The sequence below is a fragment of the Bubalus bubalis genome, chromosome 2 (genome assembly GCF_019923935.1).
Source record: "Bubalus bubalis isolate 160015118507 breed Murrah chromosome 2, NDDB_SH_1, whole genome shotgun sequence".
NCBI lineage: Eukaryota > Metazoa > Chordata > Mammalia > Artiodactyla > Bovidae > Bubalus > Bubalus bubalis.
In genome coordinates, this window is record NC_059158.1 from 52,884,715 (window position 1) to 52,908,663 (window position 23,949).

Genomic DNA, 23,949 nt, shown 5'->3' on the forward strand with positions numbered 1-23,949 from the left:
ACTAATATTTGACAGCGTCATGATGTCCTCTCACCTATCCATGGGTTTTTGCATAGATCATCTTAGTGGAAGCCACAAAAGGCTGTGGAGCAAAGGGAATGCCAGGCAACAAGGAGATAGTTGCATGGACATGCCTGGCCCCTGCTGGTTCCTCAGCTACCTCTGAGCAGATACAGAATGGGGACTTTGGTGGTCCTGGTCCACAAGCCTTATTCTGTTTCTAAAAATGCCACTTTCAAACATATGGTTTTCAATAGAACACTTCTTTCAAGTGAATGCTCATGCAGAAGCCCCAGCACACAAAGCAGGGAGAGCACTCCTCCTCTGACCTCTGCAGGTGGTCCTGCGAAATACCCTCACATCCCCCATGCATGTGCGTGCTGTGCCTTCCTACATATGCATGGAGGGCTTGGCCTCTCTCAGACCCACCCAATCCCTTGCCCCTTGTGAGGAAATTAACAAGATGGCACCAGTCTCTTGTCCCATGCTCTCACATCCCATGTTCTGTAAACAATGGCTTTGCATGGGTATGTAACAACTGAGATCACATAGAGCACTGCACATATTCCTCACAAGGTACTTGCTTGGGCACGGGCTACTTTTCTTCTGGAAATATATATATAAGCTTCACCTGGAAAAGCCCTGAAGGGTTGTGTGCAGTTATGTTATGTCTGCTGCTATGGCTGCTGTGCCAGCCAGGAGACGCCTTTCCTACAACTCTTCACATTTTCTTCCAGCCTCTTAGCTCATGCCTTGCCTACCATGGGTTCAGTTAACAGTACACACGGTCAGATTCAGCAAGACAATTGGTGTCACAAACAGGATCAGCGAGAGACCCCTAAAAACACTCTGCTGCATGTGCAGAAACCTTAGCCTCTGGTTATAAATGATAATATCAGCTTCTAGAACACCACAGGGGCTATTCTCATCTGCAAACCCTCATGGGCGTCAAGGCCCCAGCCACACAATAGAAAGGAGTATGGGATGTTAGTCATTAAGGTCCGTATTTGGGTTTTCTTGCATCCTTAAAAGCTCCATGCTGGTTCAAATGTGCCCTTATCTGTCTTCCAAAGCCTGAAGGAAAAGCAGACTACTTTCCAGGAAAGTACCACCTAGGCTTCTTTCCCTGTCCTTGGGAAGGATGTCCTGAGGGCAAGCCCCACTTCCCTGCCCCAGCCCAGTCCCAGGGCATGCTCTGTGTGACCACCACCCCATGCCAGTGGTGGCGCCCCCAGTCTTCCTACCTCAGCTTGGCAAGACGGAACCTGATGTGAGCACTGTCCAGAAGCTCCCCGTTCTCTAAGGAGGCGGATTCAGAGGAACCTGCCAATTCTCTGCTTAGCAGGGATCTTCCCTCCCACTCAGTTGAGCTGTCCTCCCAAGATTCTTCACCAGTAATGAACTCTGGGTGGCAAATGGGCATGCACCATGACCTGGAAATTGAGGCTTTGTGGTTATTTTCACAGCAACAGTAGCATCTCCAAAACAGTTCATCTCAAAGGTGAGCATAAAATGTGACATCAACCCTGGTTTTTAAAAGGACCATAAACACTGTAATAGTGTCAAACTGGTGGGAATAGATCTTTCTTGACATCACAGACCCTTGACTTCAGGGAAATCTTCTGGGGTCACACAATCTTCAAAATAAACTGTGGCCCTTCAAGAAACATCAGCTTGTCCTGAATTTGGAATTTTCCAGTAAACCTTTTTCTGGCTCAGATCACCTCTAGTACATTTAAGTTTTTGCTTTCTCTTTGACTGTGCTGGAGTTCCCAACACCTGGTTCTGTTATACTTATCCTGAAGCACAATGAGTGATGTAAGTCTTCCCTCCTCTGTACTAGGCATCTTTCTTTAATGGAGCTGTAGAGAAGATTGTCTATGTTGTTTTCCTGCCCAACATCTACATGAGCAGGAATGAGGAACATCAGTGCTGGATTAGATGGACCCAAGAACAAGACTTCTATCTAGAAGGATGGATCAAGGAGGATCATAAATTTTTATCAAAATTACATGTGGATGCATTGTTTACTTTTATTGAATCCTTGAGCTTCTGAACAACTCCTTCAGTACAGATTCTCAGTCAGCACTTGCCTCTAGTAAGGCTGCTCCAAAGCCCAGAATTCCCCTGTACTGCATGGAATATTTGTGGGATGGCAATATTGACACAGTAGCCACAATCTATTATGTTATGCCTCTCAAACCCAGCTAGCTCAATTGGGCATTGTGATTCTCCTGAACCCTTATCACTGCTTTAGGACTTGTTCACAACAAGAAAAAAAGTTTTATTCATAAGAAGCAGCTCAAAGATGCAAACTAGGCTATGTGAAACCCATATGTAATATCCATATTCTGCTTCTGAACTGTGATGTGAGACAGAGCTCAGCATCCCAAGGCCTCTGTGTTCCAAGCCCAGGATAAAAGCTTTCATGTTCTTGAGTGCTTGGTTTTCTAGAGAATCATGAGTTGAAAATGTCTCAGGCCTTAACAGTTTACCAAGTAATTCAAAGGAAAGCATTAAAGAGAATGGATGGGTGACGTGTTCCTTTTCAAAGTTACTCATTAGGAGAGATGAGAGTTGTTATCTCCCTGGTGGCAGAGGCCTTGCTAGGTGCTGGGATGGGATGAAGAGGACTCAGGCTGGCAGGCATAATCACAGATACCACAAGGACAAGTTCCAAAGTCAGGACATGAATTTGGTGTTTGAGAGCAAAGGAGAAGGAGCATTGACTCTTGAATGAGTTGTGGAGGATCCAAGGTTTTACAAAGGAGGTGACATTTGAGCCCCCTTAAACTTGAATGGGCCTGACCTGGAAAACCAAGGAGGAGAGGAGTTCCCTCTCATAAAATGGACTCAGTGGGAACTTTTTCAGGGAAACATAACTTATCATCAAGAGTTTCCTGGAAGAAGCCAGATTGGCTCTGCATTGGAAGGCGACAATCAAGATTCCTACACCCTATCAAGTTCCCATGAACTTGAGTCTTTGGACAGTGAGACCAGGAACCCACATGGCATATGAGCACCCTCAAATTCTGATGCACCCTAAATAGTGAAGGCTCCCAAACAGTTACAGACAGAGCTAGGGAGAAGGTGGGAAGTTCCTCAGAGGCTGTGGGAGGGAGGCTGAGTGCAAGGGTCAGTGGGTAGGAAAAGAAGGTCCAGGACAATGTCCTAAGATTGTAATGTGTGAGCAATCAGAGAACACCAACGAGGTGACTCAGGTTTCTGGAAGTTTGCCTGCAGAAGGAAAAGATAAATTGGAGGACTGAGTTAGGGTTCTTCACCCTAAAGGAGACAGTCTGTAACTCATCCTACAGAGCAGCTCTGCTTATTGGTTTCAGAACCAGGCAGGTGTATCCTCAAAAGGAACTTATAAGAAGTAGAGTTTTCTTTCAAATCATACATTTTCAACTTAATAATTATTGACATTGAGTTAGGTAATTCTTTATTGTGGGGAGGTGTTCTGCACATTGCAGTATGTTTAGCAGCATTCCTGCCCTCTACCATAAATGCTGGTAGTACTGCTTCCCCATTTGTGACCACAGAAATGTCTCCTGACAGCGCCAACCTCAGCCCCAGTTGAGAAGCCCTAACCTCTCGAGACAGCCTGTCAGAGTTATGTGCATGGATGAGTGTGTACATATGCTATGCACTCATGGCAGGGTTATGCTCAAGGTTATTTGGAAATTCATTAGGCACAGAATACAACTACTAGAATCAAGAACACACATTGAATTGACAAGGATCTAGCAGAGACCAAACATGTCAGGTAAAAACTTATTTTATTCTCCAGCATGAGTGTAATGAGCATAAGGGTAATGCTCAGAGATTTCTTAATTTTATAAGAAAGAAAGAAAAGAAGAAAAAAAAAAAACCTCACCCTTTTTCTTGTGAGAAATTCCTCAGCAAAGGAGTGTTTTCTGTAAAGCAGGAGTCTTTAGACCTGGAGCTGAAGACTTGGGAGAAAGGAGGGTGAGACCTGAAAGACACAGTGAAGGAAGGGATCATTAACAAAAACTGAAGGATGTGTTCACTGGGGGTTACAGCTAGATCCAAGAATGTGCCCCAAGAATCAGTGGTAAACTTCACATGTTATATCTGAATTGTAAAAAGTTGGAGTTTAAGATAATTAGAGACAATTTTCCACCCCAGGCTAAACCACACTAGAAATACAAACAGAAATTCACACAGACTAAATGCTGTGGGGTCAATACTTTTAGGCTCACTTTAGTGTTATAATAGAGTCCAGTCATGTTTGCCATTCCATGCAGTTTTTCCTCACAAAAGCCATGTTGCCAAGGGTTCCCAGTGCATTTGTCAAAAGTGCTTACCCAAGTTGACCAACTCTGCCAGAGTATATGGTCGATATGTCATGAATCAGTCACACTTGGGGCCCCTTGAAGATGATCCCCTGGGCCACAGCAGTGTGCATATACATGAGCTCCACCTAGAAAGCAGTGACATACTAGTGCTGCGTCATGGCTGTGTCCATTAAGTCAGGCACAAGAGGAGAGAATACAGCATGTCTCCTGCTATGGCTGCTGCACCAGCCATGGGAGAATACTGCTGTGCTTCACTTTCTGCTGCATAATGGATCTCACTGCCAAGCAGGGACCCAAGGTCTCATAACGTTCATCTGTCACTTACTGCCTCTCTGTCAGAGATGCTGTGTTCTTCAGAGCCATGGGGTTCTTGCTGTAGTGCCAATATACATTGCTCTAGTTCTTACAAGTGTCTTTGCACATTGAGCACTGGTGCGGCATCGCATAGGGCACAATTCATATTCGCCTTCAGGACAGTCAGGAAAATCCACCCCACGGTACCAGTGACAGTCCATGCCGCCTTGTTCAGCAAATGGGAGTTCAACCATACACTCAGGCAGTCGGTCGATTTGAGTAAACAGTTTTGGCAAATGCATTGGGAACGCTTGGCAACGTGGCTTTTGTGACTTTGGGACACAGGGATGGGCCCAGCATCTGTTGGGGTTTTGTGGGTCCTTATTAAGAGAAGTAGAGGGATGGCATGCAAGATGCCATTTTGAAAGTCAAAAGACTCCCAAAGAAGGCCTGAGCTGGCAGGAGTCCCATCCAGTTTACGAGGATGCACAAGTGGACTGATTTGTGCAGAGGCATACTGTAAAGGCTGTGTCTTATGTAGAACAGTGTACGGTCAAGGCTGTCTCCTGTGATGTAGGTTGAGTAGAACAGTGTGCTGTAACGTCTGTGTCCTGGGATGTAGGTTTAGGAGAACAGTGTACTGTACAGCCTGTGTCCTGTATTGTAGGTTTAGTACAACAGTGTACTGTAAAGGCTGTGTCCTGTGACATAGGCTTACTAGAATGGTGTACTGTACATGTCCTGTGATGTAGGTTGAGTAGAACAGTGTACTGTACAGGCTGTGTGCTGTGATGTAGGTTTAGTAGAACCATGTGCTGTAAAGGCTGTCTCCTGTGAAGTAGGCTTAGTAGAATTGTGTACTGTAAAGGCTGTGTGCTGTGATGTAGGTTTATTAGAACACTGTGCTGTAAAGGTTGTGCCCTATGATGTAGGTTTAGTAGAACAGTATACTCTAAAGACTTTGTCCTGTGATGTAGGTTTAGTAGAACACTGTGCTGAAATGGATGTGTCCTGTGATGTAGGTTTAATAGAACAGTGTACTGTAAAGCCTGTGTCCTTTGATGTAGATTTAGTAGAACAATGTACTGAAAAGGCTGTGTGCTGTGATATAGGTTTAGTAAACACTGTGCTGTAAAGGTTGTGTCTTGTGATGTAGGTTTAGGAGAATAGTGTGCGGTAAAGGTTGTGTCCTGTGATGTAGGTTTACGAGAACAGTGGACTGTAAAGGCTGTGTGCTGTGATGTAGGTTTAGCAGAACACTGTGCTGTAAATGCTGAGTCTTGTAATGTAGGTTTAGTAGAGCATTGTACTGTAAAGGCTGTGTCCTGTGATGTAGGTTTAGTAGAACAGTGTACTGAAACAGCTGTGTCCTGTGATGTAGGTTTAGTAGAACACTTTGCTGAAATGAGGAGCTACCCCATGTCCAAGGTCAGGGGCGGCAGCTGTGAGCGCCAGGCTGCGACAGCACAGGAGCAGCCGAGAGAAGATACCCACATCCGAGGTCAGGGGCAGCGGCCGGGAGGAGCTAACCCATGCACAAGGCCAGGGGCGTCATCCAAGAGGAGCAATCCCAGGTCCAATGAGCAGTGGCTGCGTGGGCACAGGAGGGCTGAGAGGAGCTACTCCATGTTCAAGGTCAGGAGCAGCAGCAGTGAGGAGATGCCCCTCATCCAAGGTAAGGAGCAGCAGCTGTGCTTTGCTGGAGCAGCCATGAAGAGATACCCCAAGTCCAAGAACCCAAGTAAGATGGTAGGTGTTGCAAGAGGGCATCAGAGGGCAGACACACTGAAGCCATACTCACAGGAAACTTGTCAATCTAATCACACTAGGACCACAGCCTTGTCTAACTCAATGAAACTAAGCCATGCCCTGTGGGGCCACCCAAGACATGCGGGTCATGGTGGAGAGGTCTGACAGAATGTGGTCCACTGGAGAAGGGAATGGCAAACCACTTCAGTATTCCTGCCTTGAGAACCCCATGAACAGTATGAAAAGGCAAAGTGATAGGATACTGAAAGAGGAACTCCCCAGGTCAGTAGGTGACCAATATGCTACTGGAGATCAGTGGAGAAATAATTCCAGAAAGAATGAAGGGATGGAGCCAAAGCAAAAACAATACCCAGCTGTGGATGTGACTGGTGATAGACGCAAGGTCTGATGCTGTAAAAAGCAATACTGCATAGGAACCTGGAATGTCAGGTCCATGAATCAAGGCAAATTGGAAGTGGTCAAACAGGAGATGGCAAGAGTTAACATTGACATTCTAGGAATCAGCGAACTAAAATGGACTGGATGGGTGAATTTAACTCAGATGACCATTATATCTACTACTGCGGGCAGAAATCCCTCAGAAGAAATGGAGTAGCCATCATGGTCAACAAAAGAGTTCGAAATGCAGTACTTGGATGCAATCTCAAAAATGACAGAATGATCTCTGTTCGTTTCCAAGGCAAACCATTCAATATCACAGTAATCCAAGTCTATGCCCCAACCAGTAACGCTGAAGAAGCTGAAGTTGAATGGTTCTATGAAGATCTACCAAGTCCTTTTAGAACTAACACCCAAAAAATGTCATTTTCATTATAGGGGGCTGGAATGCAAAAGTAGGAAGTCAAGAAACACCTGGAGTAACAGGCAAATTTGGCCTTGGAATACGGAATGAAGCAGGGCAAAGGCTAATACAGTTTTGCCAAGAGAATGCACTGGTCAGAGCAAACACCCTATTCCAACAAGACAAGAGAACTCTACACATTGACATCACCAGATGGTCAAAACCAAAATCAGATTGATTATATTCTTTGCAGCCAAAGATGGAGAAGCTCTATACAGTCAGCAAAAACAAGACCAGGAGTGGACTGGGGCTCAGATCATGAACTCCTTATTGCCAAATTCAGACTGAAATTGAAGAAAGTAGGGAAAACCACTAGACCATTCAGGTATGACCTAAATCAAATCCCTTATGATTATACAGTGGACATGAGAAACAGATTGAAGGGACTAGATCCAATAGATAGAGTGCCTGATGAACTATGGGCTGAGGTTCTTGACATTGTACAGAAGACAGGGATCAAGACCATCCCCATGGAAAGTAAATGAAAAAAACAAAATGGCTGTCTGGGTAGGCCTTACACATAGCTGTGGAAAGAAGAGAAGCAAAAAGCAAGGAGAAAAGTAAAGATATAAGCATTTGAATGCAGAGTTCCAAAGAATAGCAAGAAGAGATAAGAAAGCCTTCTTCAGCGATCAATGCAAAGAAATAGAGGAAAAAAACAGAATGGGAAAGACTAGAGATATCTTCAAGAAAATTAGATATACCAAGGGAACATTTCATGCAAAGATGGGCTCAATAAAGGACAGAAATGGTATGGACCTAACAGAAGCAGAACATATTAAGAAGAGGTGGCAAGAATACACAGAAAAACTATACAAAAAAGATTTTCACGATGAAGATAGTCACCATGGTGTGATCACTCACCTAGAGCCAGACATCCTGGAATGTGAAGTCAAGTGGGCCTTAGAAAGCATCACTACGAACAGAGCTAGCACAGGTGACGGAATTCCAGTGGAGCTATTTCAAATCCTGGAAGATGATGCTGTGAAAGTGCTGCACTCAATATGCCAGCAAATTTGGAAAACTCAGCAGTGGCCACAGGACTGGAAAAGGTCAGTTTTCATTCCAATCCCAAAGAAAGGCAATGCCAAAGAATGCTCAAACTACCACACAATTGCACTCATCTCACACGCTAGTAAAGTAATGCTCAAAATTCTCCAAGCCAGGCTTCAGCAATACATGAACCAGGAATTTCCAGATGTTCAAGCTGGTTTTAGAAAAGGCAGAGGAACCAGAGATCAAATTACCAACATCCGCTGGATCATCGCAAAAGCAAGAGAGTTCCAGAAAAACATCTATTTCTGCTTTATTGGCTATGCCAAAGCCTTTGACTATGTGGATCACAATAAACTGTGGAAAATTCTGAAAGAGATGGGAATACCAGACCACCTGACCTGCCTCTTGAGAAACCTATATGCAGGTCAGGAAGCACCAGTTAGAACTGGACATGGAACAACAGACTGGTTCCAAATAGGAAAAGGAGTACGTCAAAGCTGTATATTGTTACCCTGCTTATTTAACTTCTATGCAGAGTACATCATGAGAAATGCTGGGCTGGAAGAAGCACAAGCTGGAATCAAGATTGCTGGGAGAAATATCAATAACCTCAGATATGCAGATGACACCACGCTTATGGCAGAAAGTGAAGAGGAACTAAAAAGCCTCTTGATGAAAGTGAAAGAGGAGGGTGAAACAGTTGGCTTAAAGCTCAACATTCAGAAAATGAAGATCATGGCATCTAGTCCCATCACTTCATGGGAAATAGATGGGGAAACAGTGGAAACAGTGTCAGAATTTATTTTGGGGGGCTCCAAAATCACGGCAGGTGGTGATTGCAGCCATGAAATTAAAAGACGCTTACTCCTTGGAAGGAAAGTTATGACCAACCTAGATAGCATATTCAAAAGCAGAGACATTACTTTGCTAACAAAGGTCCATCTAGTTAAGGCTATGGTTTTTCCAGTAGTCATGTATGGATGTGAGAGTCGGACTGTGAAGAAGGCTGAGCGCCAAAGAATTGATGCTTTTGAACTGTGGTGTTGGAGAAGACTCTTGAGAGTCCCTTGGACTGCAAGGAGATCCAACCAGTCCATTCTAAAGGAGATCAGTCCTGGGTGTTCTTTGGAAGGAATGACACTAAAGCTGGAACTCCAGTACTTTGGCCACCTCATGCGAAGAGTTGACTCATTGGAAAAGACTCTGATGCTGGGAGGGATTGGGGGCAGGAGGAGAAGGGGACGACAGAGGATGAGATGGCTGGATGGCATCATGGAGTTGATGGACTTGAGTTTGAGTGAACTCTGGGAGTTGGTGATGGACAGGGAGGCCTGGCGTGCTACAATTCATGGGGTCACAAAGAGTCAGACATGACTGAGTGACTGAACTGAACTGAACTGAACTTGCTGAAATGGCTGTGTCCTGTGATGTAGGTTTAGTAGAACAATGTACTGTAAAGTCTGTGTGCTGTGATGTAGGTTTAGAAACACTGTGCTGTAAAGGTTGTGTCCTGTGATGTAGGTTTAGTAGAACAGTGTGCTGTAAAGGCTGTGTCCTGTGATCTAGGTTTAGGAGAACAGTGTACTCTAAAGGCTGTGTCCTATGACGCAGGTTTAGTAGAACAATGTGCTGTAAATGCTGTGTCCTGTGATGTAGGTTTACTAGAACAGTGTACCATAATAGCTGTGTCCTGTGATGTAGGTTTAGTAGAATAATGTACTGTAAGGGCTGTGTGCTGTGATGTAGGTTTGTACAACAGTGTACTGTAACAGCTGTTAGATGTGAAGTAGGTTTAGTAGAACACTGTGCTGTAACCCAGGTGTCCTGTGAGTTAGCTTTAGTAGAACAGTGTACTGTAAAGGCTGTGTCCTGTGATGTAGGTTAAGTAGAACCTGTGATGTAGGTTTAGTAGAGCAGTGTATTGTAAAGGCTGTGTCCTGTGATGTAGGTCTAGTAGAACAGTTTAATGTAACGGCTGTGTCCTGTGATGTATATTTAGTAGAACTGTGTGCTGTAAAGGCTGTGTCCTGTGATATAGGTTTAGTAGAACAGTGTACTGTACAGGCTGTGTGCTGTGATGTAGGTTTAGTAGAACCCTGTGCTGTACAGCCTATGTCTTGTGATGTAGGTTTAGTAGAAGAGTGTACCATAACCACTGTTGTCTGTGATGTAGATTTAGTACAACAGTGTACTGTAAAGGCTGTCTCCTGTGATGTAGGTTTATTAGAACAGTTTGCTGTAAAGGCTGTCTTGTGAAGTAGGTTTAGTAGAACTGTGTACTGTAAAGGCTGAGTCCTGTGATGTAGGTTTAGTAGAACACTGTATTATAAATGATGTGTCCTGTGATATAGGTTTAGTAGAACAGTGTAGTGTACAGGCTGTGTGCTGTGATGTAGGTTTAGTAGAACACTGTGCTGTAAAGGCTTTGTCCTATGATGTAGGTTTAGTAGAACACTGTGCTGTAAAGGCTTTGTCCTGTGATGTAGGTTTAGGAGAACACTGTGCTGTAAAGGCTGTGTCCTGTGATGTAGGGTTAGGAGAACAGTGTGCCGTAAAGGCTGTGTGCTGTGATGTATGTTTAATAGATCAGTGAACTGTACAGGCCATGTCCTGTGATTATAGGTTTAGTAGAACAGTGTACTGTACAGGTCGTGTCCTGTGATGTAGGCTTAGTAGAACAGTGTGCTGTAAAGGCTGTGTGCTGTGATGTAGGTTTAGTAGAACATTGTGCTATAAAGGCTGTGTCTTATGTAGAACAGTGTACTGTACAGGCCGTGTCCTGTGATGTAGGGTTAGGACAACAGTGTGCTGTAAAAGCTGTGTGCTGTGATGTATGTTTAATAGATCAGTGTACTGTACAGGCCATGTCTTGTAATGTAGGTTTAGTAGAACAGTGTGCTGTCAAGGCTGTGTCATGTGATATAGTTTAGCAGGACTGTGTACTGTAAAGGCTGTGTGCTATAATGTAGGTTTAGTAGAACACTGTGCTGTAAAGGCTTTGTCCTGTGATGTAGGTTTAGAACAGTGTGCTGTAAAGGCTGTGTCCTGTGATATAGGGTTAGGAGCACAGTGTGCCGTAAAGGCTGTGTGCTGTGATGTATGTTTAATAGATCAGTGAACTGTACAGGCCGTGTCCTGTGATTATAGGTTTAGTAGAACAGTGTACTGTACAGGCCGTGTCCTGTGATGTAGGTTTAGAACACTGTGCCGTAAAGGCTTTGTCCTGTGATGTAGGTTTAGTATAACAGTGTGCTGTCAAGGCTGTATCATGTGCTATAGGTTTAGTAGGACTGTGTACTGTACAGGCTGTGTGCTGTGATGTGCTACTACCCTCTGATTCTCTTGCAGATTTAGAACAGTGTGAAAGTATTCGGAACCTTTGGGTGGGCTGTGAATGCCACTGAAATCTCCACCTTGAAGCAGTTGGTGCAGCACCTGTAGGGGGTTTTATGGGTCCTTAATAAAATTCCGCAGGAGTGGAGTTGCCCCTGTAAAGGTTTTCCTGCAATATCACAAGGACAGATGGTGGACTGGACCTGGCCACGTAAAATAAAGGTGCTCCACATGTGGTGACTGGCTTTTCTAGCCCCATGAGGGCAAGGACTTCAACATGAGTTCCAGGTAATACCTGGCATTGGGTTTTCTTTTGTATTGGGGGTGTAACTGATTGTTGTTGTAGTTACCGCTGTAGCAAGATGTAAATCCAAGGGTCAGTGTTACTTGCCAAGGGAACATCGCAGAAGATGGACTGCACATAGAATGTGAGGCGAGAGCAAATTGGCCAAGATGGCTTGTTCAGGCTTTCGTCCCATGTTTTGTAAATAGTGACTATGCTGACTCATTGGAAAAGACCCTGATGCTGGGAAAGATTGAGGGCAGGAGGAGAAGGGGATGACAGAGGATGAGATGGTTGGATGGCATCACTGACTCGATCAACATGGGTTTGAGTGGACTCCGGGAGCTGGTGATGGACAGGGAGGCCTGGGTTCATGGGGTCACAAAGAGTAGGACACGACTGAGCAACTGAACTGAACTGACTATGTAACAGTTGAGATCGTTTATGTACCTCACATCACGAGGTACTTGCTTGGTCACAGGTTGTGTGAGGTAGACATATACATGAGCTCAATCTCTGGATCAAGAAGATTCCCTAGAGTAGGAAATGGCAACCCACTCCAGTATTCTTGCCTGGAAAATTTCATGAACAGAAGAGCCTGACAGGTTATAGTCCATGGGGTTGCAAAGAGTTGGACATAACTGAGCATGCACACACTTCACATGCACATAACAGAGAGCTAGCACCAGCTCTGAAAAACTCTAGACGCTGTAGCCAGAGACCTCAGGATTCAGCTTGGCCCGCCAGTGGACTGACACCAACTCTGGGACCCCCAGGGTCCTGGAACCAAAGACTCCAGCAGCCTGGTCTACCCACTAGCAGTCTGGCACTAGCCCTGGGACTCCCTAGGCTTAAGTGCCACCCACCAGCAAAATAACACTAGCTCCACTAGCCCCACCAGCCCAGACCAGCCATCAATAGGCCAACACTAGATCCAGGATCTTTGATCTTTTTTTAAAAGAGAAGTTAGTATTTAATTTCTTGTTTCACAAATAAACTGGCTAAATTGATTGCTTTTTGATGATTAAAGAGACCAAATCCCATATCTTCATCCAAATACTCCAACTCTTTCTTTGGTTCAACTTTGTGGCTTTGGCAGCAGCAGAAGCAGCAGTGGTCGCAGCACTAGCCCTGTGACACTTCGGAGCTCTTCAGCCATCAACCTTGTGACCCAGCCACACCCATCAACTGCCAGGGCAGGGCCTGGCAATCAGTAGACCAGAGGCCAACCACACCTACCAGACCAACCACGGTAGTCATCTCATCACAACAGAAGGACCTACACAGCCCACACTGGGAGCATCCCTAGTACATTTGGCTCTGGTGACCAGAAAGAGTAGACTTCTGGGACAGATAAGCATACGTCCTATATAAAGCCACTTCTAAGACACAAAAGTGTAAGCATTCTACTTAATGCTTTGAAATAAAAATATAGAATTAAGAAAAATGAAATAACAGAGGAACATATTCCAAAATGATGGAACAAGATAAAACACCAGAAGAACAAAGCAAAGTGGATATAACCAATCTACCTAATAGAGTTTCCATGAAAATGACCATAAACATGCTCAGCAAATTTAGAAGAATGGATGAATACAGCGAGAAGTTTAAGAAAACCAGAAATTATAAAGAAAAATCAACCAGAATTGAAGGATAACTTAAACAAAAATACACCAAAAGAAATTTTGCAGTATATTAGGTGATACAGAGGAACAGATCAGTGAACTGAAAGAGTAGTGAGAATCATGCAAGCTGAATAGAAAAAAGAAAAAAGAATTTTAAAAATGGAGAGACTTCTGGGACAGCATCAGCATACTAACTTTCACATTATAGGATTCCACAAAGAAGAAGAAAGTGGCAGAGAACTTATTTGAAGACATAGTAATTGAAAACATTTCTAACCTGGAAAAGGAAACAGACATTCAAGTCCAAGAAGCACAGAAAGTTCCAAATAGGATCAACCCAAAGAGATCTACACCAAGACACATTGTAATTAAAATGACAAAAATTAAAGACGAGTAGAGAATATTAAAAATAGCAAAGGAAAAACAACTAGTAATGTATGAGGAAACTCATACAAGGCCATCAGCTGATTTTTTAACAGAAGCTATGTGGTCCAAAAGAGAATGACTTGATATATTCAAAGTGATGAAAGTGAAAAACCACAACCAAGAATACTCTACCTGGCAAGGCTTTCATTCAGATTTGATGGAGAGGTCAAAAAATTTACAGACAAGCAAAATCCAGAAGAGTTCAGCACCATCAAACCAGCTTTATAAGAATTATTTAAGGGACTTCTCTAAACAAAAAAGGAAAGGCCACAACTAGAAATATGAAAATTACTGAAGGATAAATCTCATTAGCAAAGGCAAATATACACTTAATGTAAGAGATCAACTACTTATAAAGAGAGTAATAGTTTAAAAGACAAAAGTAGTAAAATCATTAGTGTCCACAATTAGTTAAAGCATCAGATCAGATCAGATCAGTCGCTCAGTCATGTCCGACTCTTTGCGACCCCATGAATCGCAGCACGCCAGGCCTCCCTGTCCATCACCAACTCCTGGAGTTCACTGAGACTCACATCCAAAGCTAAAGGATATAAAATATGATGTCAAAATGTAAAAGTTGAGGGGGGAGTAAAAATGCAGTGTTGTTAAAAACATTCAAGCTTAAGAGATTAATAACTTAAAGTAACCATGTATATATAGATAGATTGCTCCATATAAAACTCAAGGTAACCAAAAATCTACAATAGATACACAAAAAAGAGAAAAAACATGAACACCAAAGATAGTCATCAGATCAAAAGTAAAGAGAGTTTTAAAAAAGAAAAGAACAAAAAGAACCACAAAAATGGCCCCAAAACAATTAATATCATAAAAGTGTAATAAGTACATACCTATCAATAACTACTTAAAAGATAAATGGATTAAATGTTCCAATCTAAGAATGTAAAGAACCTGAATGTATATTAAAAAAAGACCCATATATAGTCTGCCTACCAGAGACTCATTTCTAAAGACACACACAGACTAAAAGGGAACAGGATAAAAGTATCCTATGCAAATGGAAACAAAAAGAAAACCAAGGTAGGAAAACTTAAACAAAATAGACTTCAAAACAAAGAGCTGTCATAAAAGACAAAGAATGATATTACACAATGATCAAGGAATTAACCCAAGAAGAAAATGTAGCAATTGTAAATATATATGCATTCAACATAAGGTTGCCTAAATACATACATCAAATATTAACAGTTAGGGAGATACTGACAGTAACACAATAATAATTAGAGAACATTAACACCCCACTTAGATCAATGGACAGACCATCCAGACAGATTATCAATAAGGAAATGCTGGCCTTAAACAACATATTAAACCAAATGGACTTAATAGATATCCATAGGACATTCCATCCCAAAGCACCAGAATATACATTCTTTTCAAGTGCACATGGGACTTTCTCCAGGATAGCTCACATGCTAGGTCACAAAACAATTTCAATAAATGTAAGAAGACTGAAATCATCTTTGCCAACCACAACACTATGAGACTAGAAATCAACTACAAGGAGAAAAAGAACAAAAAACTTGCAAGAAATAAAAACACATAGAAACTAACCAATAAGTTACTAAATAACCAATGGATCACTGGAAAAATCAAAGAGCAAATAAAAAAATACCTGGAGACAAATGAAAACAGAAACACAGTGATCCAATATCCATGATATGCAGCAAAAGCCATTCTAAGAGTGAAGTTTATAAAGAGAGATGCCTACTTCAGTATAGCAGAAAAGTCCCAAATAAACAATATAAGCTTATGCTTAATGGAACTAGAAAAATATGAACAAAACCCAATGTTAGTAAAAGGAAGGAAATAATAAAGATCAATGCAGAAATAAATGAAATAAAAACCAAAATAAGCCAATAAAAAGATCAATGAAATTAAGAACTGGTTCTTTGAAAAGATAAACAAAATTGACAAACCTTTAGCCAAACTTATCAAGAAAACAAAGAGAGGGCCAAAGTCAAAATCAGAAATGAGAAAAGGAGAAGTGATAGAAATACAGAAGATCATAAGAGATTACTACAAACAATGAAATGAACAACCTAGAAGAAATGGACAAATTCCTATAAGTGTACAATCTCCAAAGAATGAATGAATAAGAAATATGAACAGATAAATTATCAGTAATGAAACTGAATTAGTAATTTTAAAAAACTCCCAAAAAACAAAAGCCCATGACCAGATGGCTTCACAGGCCAATTCTACCAAACATTTAAGGAAGCATTAACATCTATCCTCTCAAACTATTTTTTAAAACTGCAAAGGAAGAAAACTTCTGGACTCTTTCTACAAGGCCAACATCACTCTGATACCAAAACTAGGCAATTATAGCTTTTAAAATTAAAATAAGAAAATTACAAGCCAATATCACTAGAGTACATCATGAGAAATGCTGGACTGGAAGAAACACAAGCTGGAATCAAGATTGCCGGGAGAAATATCAATAACCTCAGATATACAGATGGCACCACCCTTATGGCAGAAAGTGAAGAGGAACTAAAAAGCCTCTTGATGAAAGTGAAATTGGAGAGTGAAAAAGTTGGCTTAAAGCTCAACATTCAGAAAATGAAGATCATGGCATCCGGTCCCACCACTTCATGGGAAATAGATGGGGAAACAGTGGAAACAGTGTCAGACTTTATTTTTCTGGGCTCCAAAATCACTACAGATGGTGACTGCAGCCATGAAATTAAAAGACACTTACTCTTTGGAAGGAAAATTATGACCAACCTAGATAGCATATTCAAAAGCAGAGACATTACTTTGCCAGCAAAGGTCCATCTAGTCAAGGCTATGGTTTTTCCAGTGGTCATGTATGGATGTGAGAGTTGGACTGTGAAGAAGGCTGAGAGCCAAAGAATTGATGCTTTTGAACTGTGGTGTTGGAGAAGACTCTTGAGAGTCCCTTGGACTGCAAGGAGATCCAACCAGTCCATTCTGAAGGAGATCAGCCCTGGGATTTCTTTGGAAGGAATGATGTTAAAGCTGAACCTCCAGTACTTTGGCCACCTCATGCGAAGAGTTGACTCATTGGAAAAGACTCTGATGCTGGGAGGGGTTGGGGGAAGGAGGAGAAGGGGACGACAGAGGATGAGATGGCTGGATGGCATCAATGACTCAATGGACGTGAGTCTCAGTGAACTCCCGGAGTTGGTGATGGACAGGGAGGCCTGGCATGCTGCGATTCATGGGGTCGCAAGGAGTAGGACACAACTGAGCGACTGATCTGATCTGATCTGATCACTAGTGAACAGAGATACAAAATCCTCAAAAAAATATTAACAAACCAAATTCAAAAATACATTAACAAGATCATGCATGATAATCAAGTGAGTATCCCAGGAATGCAAGGATAGAAAAATCAATCAAGATTATACATCACATTAACAAACTGAAGAATAAAAATTATGTGACCACATCAATAGATGCAGGAAAAAGCTTTTGACAAAATTCAGCATCTATTCATGATTAAAACTCTGAACAAAATGAGTATGGAGGAAACATACATAAACATAGAAAAGGCCATATATGAAAAGTCCACAGCTAACATCTTTCTCAGTGGTAAAAACTGAGAGCATTACTTCTAACTTCAGGAACAAGACAAGGATGCCCTCTTGAACCTCTTTTATTCAACACAACGTTGAAATTCATAGCTACAGCAACCAGACAAGAAAAAAATTTTTAATACAAATGGAAAATGTAGAAAGAAAACCATCACTGAAGAAGACATGATACTGTAAATAGAAAATCCTAAATATGCCATCAAAAAACTACTGGAACTCATCAATGAATTTGATAAAGTGGCAAGATATAAAATTAATATATAGGAATCTGTTCATTTCTATATAGTAACAACAAACTATAAAGAAGGCAGAGTGCTGAAGAGTTTATGCTTCTGAACTGTGGTGCTAGAGAAACTCTTGAGAGTCCCTTGGACAGCAAGGAGATCAAACCAGTCAGTCCTAAAGGAAATCAACCCTGAATATTCATTGGAAGGACTGATGCTGAAGCTGAAGCTCCAATACTTTGGCTACCTAATGTGAAGAGCCTACTCATTGGAAAAGATCCTTATGCTGGGAAAGACTGAAGGCAAAAGGAGAAGAGGGTGGAATAAGATGAGATGGTTGGATGGCCATTAATCATCAACTCAATGGATAAGAGTTTGAGCAAACTCAGGGAAATAGTGAAGGACAGGGAAGCCTGGTGTGCTGGGGTCACAAAAAGTCAGACACAACTTAGCGACTGAACAATGACCAACGACAAACTATTAAGAGAAAACAAGAAAACAATACCATTTACAATTGCATCAAAAAGAATAAAACATCTAGGAATGACTATAGCCAAGAAGGTAAAAGACCCACACTTATTAATGAAAGATATTCAAGATGACACAAACAAATGAAAAGATATATTGCTCATGGATTGGAAGAATTAATATTGCTAAAATGACCCAAGAATTAATGTTAATATTACCCAAGGCAATCTACAGATTCAATGTAAGACCTATCAAAATACCAGTAGTATTTCCCATAGAATGTGAACAAATAATTCTAAAATTTGGATGGAAACATAAAAACCCCTCAATAGCCAAAACAAACTTTAAAAAGAGCAAAACTGGTGTATCACACTTCTTGGCTTCAAGCTATACTACAAACCTATAAAAATCAAAACAGCATGGTACTAGCACACACACACACACACACACACACGATACATAGCTCAATCAAACAGAAGAAATGAAAAGCTCAAATGGGCAATTAGTCTATTATAAAAGAGGCAAGAGTACACAATGGGGAATAGATAACCTCTTCAATAAATAATAGTGGGAAAACTGTACCTCTACAAGCAAAAAAAAAAAAATCAAACTAGACTACTTCCTCATTCCTAGTACCAAAAAAAAAAAAAAAAATGAATTAAAGACTAAAATGCAGGGCCTGAAATCATAAAATTCTAGAAGAAAACATAGGCAGTACGCTCATTGACATCTGTTTTGGCAATATTTTGGGGGATATGTCTTCTCAGACAAGGGAAACAAAAGGAAAAATAAATGTACACATCAAAGCTTTTGTACAGTGAAAGAATCTATCAACAAAACAAAAAGGCCACCTACTTAATGGGAGTAGATATTTGCAAATGATACATCCAAAAAGGAGTTAATATCCAAAATATAAAAAGAATTCACACAGCTCAACATCAAAAAACCAAACAATCTGATTAAAAAATGAGCAGAGTACCTGAATAGATAATTTTCCAAAGAAGACATACAGATGCCCAACAGATATGTGAAAAGATGCTCAACATCACTCATCATCAGGGAAATGCAAATCAAAACCACAAAATGAGATACTCAGGCTTGTCAGAACAGCTGTCAGCAAAAGTCTGCAAATACCAATTGTTGGTAAGGATGTAGAGAAAAGGGAACCCACATACACTGTTGGTGGGAATGTAAAATGATGGAGCCATTATGGAAAACAGTATGGAATTTGCTTTATTAAACTAAACTAAAAATGTGTGTGTGTGTGTGTGTGTGTGCGCATGTGTGCTCAGTTGTGTCCAACTGTCTGCAGTCCAATGGACTGTAGCCCACCAGGCTCCTCTGTCCATGGAATTTTCCAGAAAAGAGTACTGGAGTGGGTTGCCATTTCCTATCCCAGGGGATCTTCCTGACCCAGGGATCAAACTCATGTCTCTTGTGTCTTCTGTGTTGGCAGGCAGATTCATCCACTTTTGTGACAGGCAGCCTTTGTCTGCCATGCCCTCAATAATCTACTCCAGGTGTTCACGTCCCTGTGTGATCCCATCCCCTACATTGTGGGCACAACCTAGTGACTCATCCTAACAAACAGAACACAGCAAGAGTGATGGGGAGTTACTTCTATGATTAGGTTACAAAGGACTGTCTTTCATGCTAGCCTTGAAGGAGCAGGCCACCTGGCAAGGGACTGAGGACCTTAGACCACCTGCCCAGGAAGAACTAAGTCCAGCCAACAATGATGAGTTTGGAAGCAGACCCTACCCACTTGAACGATGGTCAGCCTCTGCTGACAACTTGTTCTCAGCCCGTGAAAGACCCTTAGGTGGAGGATCCAGCTAAGCAATGCTCAGATTTCTGACTCACAAAACTATAAGGAAACAAACATGTGTTGTTTTAAGATGCTGAATTTTGGAATATGTAGACCCAGGTTCGATCCCTGGGTCAGGGACATCCCCAGGAGAAGGGAATGGCAACCCACTCCAGTATTCTTGCCTGGAGAATTCCATGGGCAGAGGAGCCTGGTGGGCTATAGTTCATGGGGTTGCAAAGAGTCAGACACTTCTGAGTGACTAACAGGTTATCTGACACTAGATAACTAACACACTCTTCTTTCCTGTATATCTATATCCTAATGTTAATAGCTCTAAGAAAATACTTACTAACCAGTTTGTACACAGTTGATGAGGCCGATCTGATTTCTATCTTTATTACCTTTTGGATTTACATTAGCCACATTTTAGAAACAGCATTCATTCAAAACAGGCCAGGAAAGTGATCTAGTGCTGGAAAGAGTCTTGCAGAATATCTGGAAATTTTTCCCACAAAAAAATGTAAGGGAACTATGCTCATGGAAATCCAGTATTTGTGAATTCCACATTTATAAGATAAAACTGTTTTAAACTCACCTCCGCTCCTTGAGGAATGAGCCAAAATCCTGGTCCACAGCAGCCCAGCAGCTCTGCCCAGCAGCCCCATTGTGGTAGGGGCTCAGGGAATCTGCCTTGCCAACTCCTTGCTGTGGCCTGCGGTTGCTGGTGTTGAGTTCCACCAACCCTGAGCCTCCCAGGCCAGCACTCGTGGGAGCAGATGTTTGATGTAGCTCCATCTCCAGCCTGCCAGAGGCCAGCCTGCCATCTTTATTCTCTAGGTGCATGCTTCTGTTGCCACTCTTCTCACTGGGGTCAAACAGAAAGAAACTGCTGTTGATAAAAAGCAAACTGGGAATATCATTTGCACCTTGAGGAATTTATACTACTGAATGGTATAGTAAAAAGACCTCTTATAACAAGGACTTTATCATGTTTCAGCATTCTAATATCTAATATTACATTCCAATGTATGCTCATCTCCAAGGATGAATATTTTAGCATATTTCACACTAGCAGTGACCTAACTATTCAACAACAGAGTATTAATTAGGGTAAATTGTGATACTTTCGGAGAAGGCAATGGCAACCCACTCCAGTACTCTTGCCTGGAAAATCCCATGGACAGAGGAGCCTGGTAGGCTGCAGTCCATGGGGTCACTAAGAGTCAGACCCGACTGAGCGACTTCACTTTCACTTTTCACTTTCATGCATTGGAGAAGGAAATGGCAACCCACACCAGTGTTCTTGCCTGGAGAATCCCATGGACAGGGGAGCCTGGAAGGCTGCCGTCTATGGGGTCGCACAGAGTCGGACACGACTGAAGCGACTTAGCAGCAGCAGCAGCAGTGATACTTTCACAGTATAAAACACTATTCAAAAATAAACATCCTCTAAAGATGTTGATCATGGGAAATGTTTAAAATGTGGTAAACACCACTGGTATAATGGGATATATCTCTTGGAATAAATATGTTGCAGAGAGGAGGCCAATTCTTACTCCATGTTGGAAATTTCCTTTGACTTGCTTTTCATTGCTTTTGTTATTATAATCATACATAATGGCTTGCCTCAAAGAACCCTGCCTGACTGTAAACTAAAGTGCCTTTGTTCGGCTCGAGAGACGATCTGTCCCTGCCCACCTGTGAATAGGAGATTAACACACCCCTTCCTCTCCCCTAGAGATGTTTTGCAAGATTGAATACCCTTTCATTTTACTCCCTCACTGCCTTTCCCTCTTTATTCTGCCTTTCAACTTTATTTCCTCATTGCTTCTTTCTCTCTGACTCTACAAAAGAACCTGGCACCCAGACCCCAACAAGTTGGTTATTTTGAGGCACAAGCCTGCCATCTTCCCAGTCAGCTGGCTCCCTGAATAAAGTGTCTTCCTTAACATCTTGCTTGTATTTATTGGCCCATCATGAGGCAAGTTTTACCAAGTCCAAGCTTGGTAAAACCTAGAATATACATAGAACAGAAAACCAGAAGGTCATAGCCTCCAAAGTATGGCTACTTCTGTGTGATAGAGATACAGATGATTAGGGCTTTCTTGTCTTTATCTAGGATGTGACTTTAACAATTTTTGCATCTAGCAAATTAATACTCTTGCAGTAAGAAAACAATAATGAAGTAGGAGATAGAAGGTCTCCAGATTAGAAATTTATAGCCACCCTTCTGCTTGCATTCTTGAGATAAGAGATAGGTGGGCTTCAGTTGAGGAATTTACAATTAGCCAGCCTCCTCTTTGCATTTCTTGAGATAAGAGATAGATAGTCTCCAGTTGCAGAAGTTACAGCCAGCAGAAGAAACAAGGTAAATAGCCAATCTTTGTCTCTTACCTCAAGGGAATAATCATGGCAAGGACAAAGAAAGGAAACAACCTTGTCTGATAAGGGAGACACTACACAGACACTACCCTGGAGAAGGAAATGGCAGCCCACTCCAGTATTCTTGCCTGGAGAATCCCATGGACGGAGGAGCCTGGGGGGCTACAGTCCACGGGGTCGCAGAGAGTCGGACATGACTGAGTGACTTCACTCACACATGTAAAAGGCTCCTTGGAGTCAAAAGTCAGAGGATTAATTCCAGGCCATAATGAGTCTTGCTCCTCCCAGAAGCCTTCACTTCGAGACCCATCTTGGCTAGGGTGTGCATGCGCACCCCAGGGGAGAGTCCTTCAACAAATTAACCAAGGGGAACAAAGCAAGGTGATTGGCCTGAGCGAAGACAAAGACCCAGAGAACTGCCTGTTTATAAAGGATTCAAATTTCCCAAAGGTGTGACTCTCTTGAGTTTGCCCATGCACATTTCCTCATGTACTTTTCTCTTCAATAAACTTTTTACTTTACTCTTTATCTTCTGCCTCCTTACCTGAATTAGTTCTTGACTGGGCAGGCAAGACTAGGGATCTTAGCCCTAACTGCTGGCTCCTGTGGTCCAGTGGTAAGGACTCCCAGACTAGGAAACTAAGACCCTGCTTCCAGCTACCACTTGCTGATGCTTGCTGCAAGCTGCTGCTTACTCCTACACACATCTGGAATCAATAATACCTACTATAAAAATGAGAAAAATCACTATACTTGCAAGGTTATGGTGTCTTACTTTGGGGATTATGTTTTAACCTTTTATCATTCTACTTGTTTATATAATAGTTGGCAGCATCCCACAACCCCACAATTACCTGTGGTTGGCAGCAGAATGGTTTGCTATCAAAGGTTGCTCTTGTCAACTACAAATTGGCACTTGCCGAGAACATTTGCCAGGAACTGAACAAGGCATTTGTCATCTGCCTCTGCAGAGATTGAACCCTGTGCTGCTGTAGCTGTTGACCTTCAACACCCCCTGAGAGAGTTCAGGGTGGAGTGAGGCACCCTGTGTTCCAGGGGATCTGGTAGAACAGGTATTTAGACAATTAGGTATTTCCAGGAACTGATTTCATGATCCCAATCCTTGTATCTCTTCATAGCTAGAAAATCACCAAATCCCTTCATGGGGAACATCAGCTCCTCGTTGCTAGGGCCCACATGGGGTCTCATTGATAAGATGGCTTGTTATGTAGACCTCACAAACAAAGAATAAATCACAGTGATCTGTGAGACTGACCAAATTGCCCAAATGGCATGCTGTTATCTCACTGGCTCCTATCTTCTCAAAGCTGCAAGACCACCAGATTCCAGGTACCATTGCAATACAGCATCCACCCTTATCTCATGGCTACTGTCTTCCTGGCATGTCCCTTCATTTTTTGAAGATCTGAGACCTAGCTGTGATCACTGTCTCTCATTCTCTCTTTCACCACCTCCCCTCCACGACTACACTTGCTGCTATTTTTTGGAGTAACCATCCACTTCCTGGACTCTCAGCTACTTGAGTGCCTCACCAGCAGGAAGCTCACCTGCTCCCACATCAGCCAACACC

At 42.3% G+C, this 23,949-nt stretch overlaps 1 protein-coding gene across 4 annotated transcripts in view; it reads right to left on the reverse strand.

Annotated features, from left to right (window-relative positions):
* The window catches only part of OCA2 (OCA2 melanosomal transmembrane protein), a 317,417-nt gene that overhangs the window by 244,059 nt on the left and 49,409 nt on the right, over positions 1-23,949 (reverse strand). For all 4 annotated transcript variants that reach the window (XM_044932081.1, XM_044932080.1, XM_025272557.2 and 1 more), the window contains exons 2-4: positions 20,572-20,841; positions 3,881-3,979; positions 1,245-1,433 (exon numbers count right to left, since the gene is read on the reverse strand). In XM_044932081.1, coding sequence (XP_044788016.1) covers positions 1,245-1,433; positions 3,881-3,979; positions 20,572-20,819 — 536 coding nt within the window. In that variant the 5' untranslated portion in view covers positions 20,820-20,841. The remainder of the gene's footprint in view (positions 1-1,244; positions 1,434-3,880; positions 3,980-20,571; positions 20,842-23,949) is intronic.